This window comes from Cupressus sempervirens, chromosome 6 (assembly GCF_028749045.1).
Source record: "Cupressus sempervirens isolate cs-2001-9-10 chromosome 6, ASM2874904v1, whole genome shotgun sequence".
In the NCBI taxonomy this organism is placed as follows: Eukaryota; Viridiplantae; Streptophyta; class Pinopsida; order Cupressales; family Cupressaceae; genus Cupressus; species Cupressus sempervirens.
The window spans coordinates 94,928,869-94,936,734 of NC_143123.1; the positions used below are offsets into that span (position 1 = coordinate 94,928,869).

Below are 7,866 nucleotides of genomic sequence, written 5' to 3' on the forward strand. Positions count from 1 at the left end.
AATCTAGCAACTTAAGAGCACTGCATGGAATGAGCACATAATCCACACAACATAGCATAGAATCTGGAAGTGAAATAGTGTAAAAACATCTTCAGCATTAGCATATTGCCAAAAAAATCTTCCAGTTCATTGATTAGTTATCATACTAACTTCTCTTTCTGATGCAAAGAACTTTTCTCCAATATGTTTCCGATGTTCCATGTGCCATATATACAATCAAGTTTTCACTTAAATCAAACTTGAATCCATTGGTTTGATATAGATAAATGAGCATCATGCTGACTTCTATTTCTATCCTAAATACATTTCTCCAAATCTTTTCGCAGACTCCATGAATCATATCTACAATCAAGTTTTCACTTACATTCAACTTAATTCCATTGGTTGTGATCCTTCCTCCAACAGATGAAACTCTTGTCATCACTTTTCAGATTTTGTGGACAATCCGTTAGACTTGCTGCCCTTAAAAATTATGGCATACGTCAAGGACTCCCAGAGCCCCCAAAGTGTTCTCTTCTGCTATACTTTCAACAGATACCAACCTATTTTCAGGTTTTGAGGGCATTCACAGAATCATGGACCTTCTATCCTTGAACATTAGAAATGGCACAATTTTCCGACATACATCCAAATTATTGTCCTCTACCATAACTTTGATTTAAATTGTTTCCTCAAAACCCAACACGTCCTCTCTTCTCTCATCCAAGTTCCTTATCCATACCTTATTTTCATCAAATTAAAATCTTCTCTCGGGCTGATCCAGATGCACTACTTCTAGATCTGTAATGTCCAAGGATTTAAGGTACAACGGTAATGAGAATCCAGAGATACTCATTCGAGGGTTCCCTGAAATCAGATGCACTAAAACTTATCCAAATCTCTAACACACATATGACAAGATTATGGTAAAATGAATGTATAGTACATCGGAAAGTGCCCCACATTTGATAGGGTACATTCCTGAGGATATTTAGCAATTTGATCTTGGCGCTGTTGAGAATTAGGACTCAAATGAAAATGTGCGCTAATCAGCCACCCAAATTTCCTGCGCAGCGGCTGGGGAAGGTCTCCAACAGAAAATGCACTTTGATAATAGGGAGCATGCAAACCCAGAGACACAGAAGCTACACCAAACGATGGGAAGAATCGCTCCAATCTTGCAAACAATGTAAATGCAATAGTCTCACCTCTGCGTAATTGAAAAGCGGATTTCCTCTAAACAACTGTGGATCAGACCAAAGGACTACAGTATAACAAATATGGGTTAAGTGCCAGCCTGTTTGGTAGGGTAAACTATAGTGTACATGCGGATAAATTGGGATCATTGTGTAACTATGCGATACATTGAGGACGATCCAGGTATGGAAAGGAATAACTTCAAAAATAATTAAGATGTATGACAAAATAATGCCCCAGATGCAATTCAAACCAAAAAAATAGTTTCCACTGCAAGAAAAAACTTATCATCGATGAAGTCTTTAACCTAAACAATAATTCCGCAATAAGGAGAAATATTTTTCTTTAAAACGAAAAGCAAATTAAGACAGCAAATATACTATAATTTTGTAGGTCGTACTTTCAAGGCTTTACTCACGTTTAAAACTTAATTATATGGATACTAAACGAGTATGCAGTTCCTGACTCTGTAACCGGGCAAAATTCATCCTCTACAAAGATTTCAAACAATTATATGAGCTCTATAATAAACAAGAAAAAGAAACTAGAGTAGAAAGAAAAGTAAATACGTTCGCATTGTATCAAATTCGCTATAAACAAATAAAGCCACTGACCTTTCCTCTCATTTTATGGCAGGAAATTGGAATAAAAAACAGGTGAGCCTCATCCGGATTGGTCGTGCGAAAGCTGCTCTCTCGAATGTTCTGGAAAAAATAACCCTCGCTCGAATATTTACCAGTCAACTTTCTTGGCGTTTGATAATATGTGTTCGGATCTCCATCGGGGTAAATATAAACCTTAAATTTACGCTCCATCTCAGCATAATTCCTGGAAAAAACCTCAGCAGAGTGGAAAACTGAAGTCCCTTTTGAATCAATCTCGCCGCAGTCTTTGCCTGAAAAACTTTCGAACTCGTTGTTCTTGCGGATTTCTGTAGAGGCCTTTACATATCAAGGTTGTGCGTATGAACATTTCATTTCTAAAGCAATAAGAAATGCCAGATCTGAAAGATGGAAAACTAAAAATAAACTTGTGCAACAGATTCTTTAGCTTATTTTAGATAATAGAGTTACCTGGTTATGTTGCTCGATACGAATAGGTGTAGAAACTTCATAATCTGTGTGAAATTGCAGAGATCTGAAAGAAACGAAAATGTAGGCAACGAGGGAAATAGCTAAAATAGAGACTATCCATCGCTGTGCTGAACACATTATTGAAGTGTTGTTAATGCCCATTTATCTGCCTGTAATCTTGTCAACCATTCGGTCCGTGTCGAATGCGTGCGTATATACACTATCAAAATTTAAAAGCACCTAACGACTGACGATAGGTATGGCTTTATGTATGCAACATGGAGGGAAAATAAGCTTCGCTCTCAAAGATACTCACGGAATAAGAGCTCCTCCGTATTGGAAAAAATAGAAGGAAATGGATTAGGGGACAGGACCTATTAGTTGTGCGCGTTCTAATAGTTGTGACAGTAGTTGTTAACTTAATACTCATACTTGTTGATTTAATCTCTAACATTTTTGACAAGATTGTACCAATGGATGTGACTTTAAAGTTGTTTTTGTTAATGATGATTACTCATAAGTGAATGAAAAGTGTCCCTTTTCTCAAAAAACAACCAATAGTGTGATGCCATGTCAGCTGCAGAATTATGGAGTCTCCAATGCACTATGATTGGTCTCATTTTTTTTTGGGTTGTTTTTGACATTCTGACAAAAAGCATCCTGATGTGGCATCATATTTGATGATGTGGCTCTGAAACCTTAGTTATACGCAGGGGACTTGCCAAGTAAGCTACTATCAAAAAATGAGAGTGATTTGAAATTTCCACATAAGATTTTGAGAAGTGTGAAGTTAGGGTGCACAACTATTGGGTCCTCTCCCCTATTAGAAAACAAGAGCTATTAGCGAGTTGGAGTGTCTTTTGAGAAATGGGACTCAATGAAGTTAAGAAGTATAAACTAAATTGTAGATGGAACGGAAGCTTTAAATCGTTAAGCAATAATAATATATTATGGAAGAGAGCAAGTAGAAAGTGCAACAGTTAACATGTTTTAATATTTTGTGTGATAGTCTCGTGTCATCATGTCTTATAGATGGTTATTATATCTGTATGCAATTGTAAAAGTTAGTGCTTATTATATCTGTATACAATTGTAAAAGTTAGTGCTTGATATTAAAAGAGAGCAAAATGTTGTACTTATAGGATAGGAGATTTAAGCCATAAGTTTTATTTACTATTTTTGTTTATCAAATTACTAAAATTTCATTATATATACAAAATTTTGGTTGACAACTAGAATATGCTAAGATTATCTATTGTCACATTATTTTAGAGACAAATTGATAACTTATTAATAAAATTACCATGTAATCATTTCTTTTGTATCTTTAAAAAACCCTATTCATCAAGCACAAGCCTTCTGTGCACCATACATTTATAACATAAATGTACAATTGCTAGTGAAGTGTCGATATTCTTTATTATGTCGATGTTATATAATTCATGCTTCTATATAGTAGTTTACAAGTAGAACTAATGACATGTGTTCACCTCTGCACGTGTCATATCAATGCTTCTACATGTGCACCATTTTTTCAACGTGGAATGATTGTTTCATACAAGTGTATATCCATCTCTACTCAACACAAACCACTCCACTTAGAACTTTTGTTATGGGATGATCAACATGAGCTCTCTGAATTGTTGATGCAAAAGACTCAATAGCCCAAAAACTTTACTTTCCTATCTTCAGCTGGTTTCTTCATTTCTCCAATCTGCCATAGATACACAAGTAACGAAACTATAAAACAACAGTAAAAAAAAATCTAGAGAACAGCTCAATACAAAGTTAACAGTAGAGAAATTGGCATCAACAAAGTAGATGATTATGCAAACAGGAAGAACGATAGTGAGAATTCAAAGCGTGTGGCATCTGATGCCCCGCTTCTTCCCTTGGCCCTGTCCAATAAGTTGTTCTTCTACTCTTTTTCATTTCATCATATTTCCTTATGGAGAGATATGGAGGGATAACTTTAGAGCCTCAACACCCCTCCACATTGTCAACTTTGGGGAGCTTGTAGCCATTGTAACCCAACTAGCTTCTTTCACTTATTTGCTTGATTTCTTTAGCATTGATTATGTCCAAAACATTGTCGGTGGCAATGATGATTTTTTTGAGGAGGAGGATCTAAACATGCTTCCAACATCCTGTGGGATTCAGGTTAACCATATGTAGTTTCAAGATCACAGGCTGTTAGAGGCCGTCAATGTCATTCATAAATCTAACGGCCTCAACATCATTTCTTGTCCAAGTTGCCGCCATGTCAAGTTTTTTGTATTCTATGCTATCGATGTCGTTAAAATTGTGGTAGTGGATAACCAGAAATAACTCAATTTGTCTCCTGAGCAAGCTTTAAAACTATGATAACATGTACGCTGCCATGTTGGTGTCTTCATATTTTTGTTGGATGTCAGGAAATTTCATCCACCTTATCTAGGAAAGGCCCTGAGAAGGCAATGTGTTTGATTTAGGAGAGAAAAATTGAGTTGTACTAACCTTTTTCCACTAAATCAAAAATGTTCCCAATATTGTGCGGTATCCATGGATTAATGCTTCTATATGACAACAGTGAGATGATATCTGAACGACTATAAATGACTTTTACTTGGTCCTCTGAGAACCAAGTAATCGACCTTTGTGACAATGAGGATAGAGACATTGCAGCTAATGTATGCAATGGTAGTGTAGTCTCTTATTCTCTTAAATCCTTCATTGGGAACTGGAAGAGAGTTGCCTCTGTGAGGAGGATTGCCTTGGAGCTCATGACTGGGAGATCCCTCGATGGCTTGCCCATGGAGGGATTTGATCATCAGTCCATTCTTGGGCAGTGTTGTGAGATGCCTGTGGGTTATGTAAAATGTCAACATAATTTCCATGCTAGGGCCCAACACCCTCACATGGATTAATTATACTTTTTTTTGCCCACAAAAAAGCAAGGGAATCTGACAGCAAATGCTCTCACTATGAGTTATAATCACTAAAAATGTGAGATGGAGGAAGGGAAGAAAGCCCGAGTGGGTTTGGGGGAAATTGCAAAGAAGGTGGGTTAAATCTGTGAGATTTGGCAAAAAGTGCAGAGATAGTGGGAGTGCAGAGTTTGCATGAGGGATGTTGACAATGGTTGTCAAAGCTTCTATGGCGGTCGCCACTTAGTCGCCTTATAACAGGCTTATTCTAAAGAACCTTCCTTTGTTTCTTTGTGTATTGAGAAGAGTCTAGAATTTAATTTTTGTTATTTATTGTGTGAGGAAAATAATTTTATCCCCCAGCTAAAATTCCACTAACCAATAGAAAATTAGATATTAGTGCATAGAAATATATTTTAAAAATAAAACATTTAATACCTTAGAATGTCACAATGTTTTAATTGCAAAAACTAATAGGGGGAGGTCTAATGAAAACATTAGTTTCGTGCCTATATATAGGCAAGGACTAATAATATTAAAAAGTAGTTATCAAATAGTCATATATAGAATAAAGATAATGTTAAATCTACATATTGTAAAGTTAAAACCTATATGTATTACAGAAAATATGTATTCAACAAACAAGTATCTAAAAAAGAAAGGTTGTAGGAATATATATATATTTCAATTATGTTATTTATATATGTATATTTTTAAAAGTTAAATAATGTAGTAGTGTTGAATACTTAATACAATATTATTTTTAAAATATTTAAAATTACTAATTTGCATTTTAAACATAATAATGATTAATATAATTTTAAAAACTAATTACATAAATATTATTATTATAATTTCAATCTTATTAATATTTTAATTTTTTATTTGATTGTAATGTCTCTACTAATAGGGTTAGTTAGGGACAAAAAATACCTGCAAAATAAATGTTAGAATCACAATAATAAAATTAACTATAATATTCTACCCTCTAAATTAATCCCAATTTTAAGGACATCTCCATATCAGGTTCCATAGCTCATAGCTACTTCATCGTCATTCCAGGAGCACACCCCTTAGGATTCTTCTTGGATGGGCATCCTATGTCCAAGGCCAATGACATATGCATATGTTTGACAACATCGGAATATTCTGGTAACAAGGAGAATTCTCGAACATGGTGGTCGGTTCAAGGTGTTAATAACTTGCTACCCCCATGCTTCGAGTCTCATTAATATCCATGGTGTTAACCCCATGAGCTAACACAATATTATCCACAAGTATTGTTCATAAATAAATTCATAAACGTACCTTTCTTACCTTCTTCTTTTCCAAGAGTTGCACCCTTTCATAATACAAATCCTTTGAAAAGTCACAACACTTCATAGTTATAATCCTTTCAAAAAGTCACAACCCTTCATAACTAAAATCCTTTCAAAAAGTCGCAATACTTTATAATTTAAATATTTTTGAATAGTCACAACTGTTCATAATTATGACCCTTTCAAAGGTTCACATCATTTCAATATCATTGATACCTTTTCAAAAAGTCATTTCTTTATTTTCTTCATATTACTTTCCTCTTCTATTTTTCCTTTTGAACTCCTCTCCTCTCCTCTTCCTTTTCTCCCTTCTCTAAAATAAACTCTCCTCCCTTTTAATCTTAAGGAGTCATGTCTATTTGTTAAACATTTTCTTGAATTTTCATTAGATTTAGTTAATTTATACTATTCTATGCTATATTATTTATTTACTTACTTGTATGTTTTTATTTTATTTATCATTAAATTCTATTTAGAAAGTTAACATACTTTCTACAATATTGTCTCTTGTATTTAATTTTATTTCTTTCTTTCTTTACTCATTGAATTTTTTATTTTTTTTATTTAAAATATCATACTAAATATTATTTTATTAATAATACAGATTAAATAATAATTATTTCCTTGGTTTATAGTTTAGTATTATTTTAATATAACTTTATTATTTATTTAATAACATTGTATTATCTAATTATTATTAAAATTCTAACTTAAAATGGGGATATGACATTGGCAAAATTTTTAAAATATTTTTAAAACTCTGTCTATAAAAAAAAATCAAATAAATAAAGTTTAATTAGATAATTTAACATTGTTAGTAGTTACATCTTTTAAACATATAGTACATGAAAATAATTTCAAAAATATTGTGTTATTTTGATCTGCTCTTTAAAAAATAACTATAATTAAAAATAAAGCTTGAAACATTTTTGTTTGTGCATTTTTGTAATCGCAGTGTACATTAGCCTGTATATTAATCCACTGTTTCATTTTTTACTCCACTCTTATAGCCTCAAATGCTGACACGACTCCACTCTAAATTATTTACAGCTCAAATGGTGACTAGACACCAAAGGTTATACATGACAATTGTTGACTTTACAAGTAAAGCCTCCTTGCATACTGTCACTTGTCATTCTGCCTAGATCATCAATGCCATAAACATTGTTCAGATTAGGTAGGCTAATCAATCTATGCACGTGGAAAAAGAGCAACATGGAATGGCAAGGTGAAAGGACGTTCACGGAGAATGGAATAAGCACCAGGAAAGCTAATCAGCCAGTACACTCCATTAGGGAGAACCAATGGATGGGGGTCCAATCAATGCCATCACCATTAAGCCTACAAAGCCGTGAATCCGTAGTTTACCTTTCTCAATATTTTGCCCCAAAA

General features: G+C 33.8%; 1 protein-coding gene across 1 annotated transcript in view; it reads right to left on the reverse strand.

The window, feature by feature from the left end:
- LOC149551387 (Exostosin family protein) overlaps positions 1 to 2,643 on the reverse strand; it is a 66,030-nt gene extending 63,387 nt beyond the window's left edge. Inside the window, exons 1-2 of the mRNA XM_089786895.1 lie at positions 2,250 to 2,643; positions 1,791 to 2,117 (exon numbers count right to left, since the gene is read on the reverse strand). Coding sequence (XP_089643021.1) covers positions 1,791 to 2,117; positions 2,250 to 2,411 — 489 coding nt within the window. The 5' untranslated portion in view covers positions 2,412 to 2,643. The remainder of the gene's footprint in view (positions 1 to 1,790; positions 2,118 to 2,249) is intronic.
- Between the last annotated feature and the right edge of the window lie 5,223 nt (positions 2,644 to 7,866).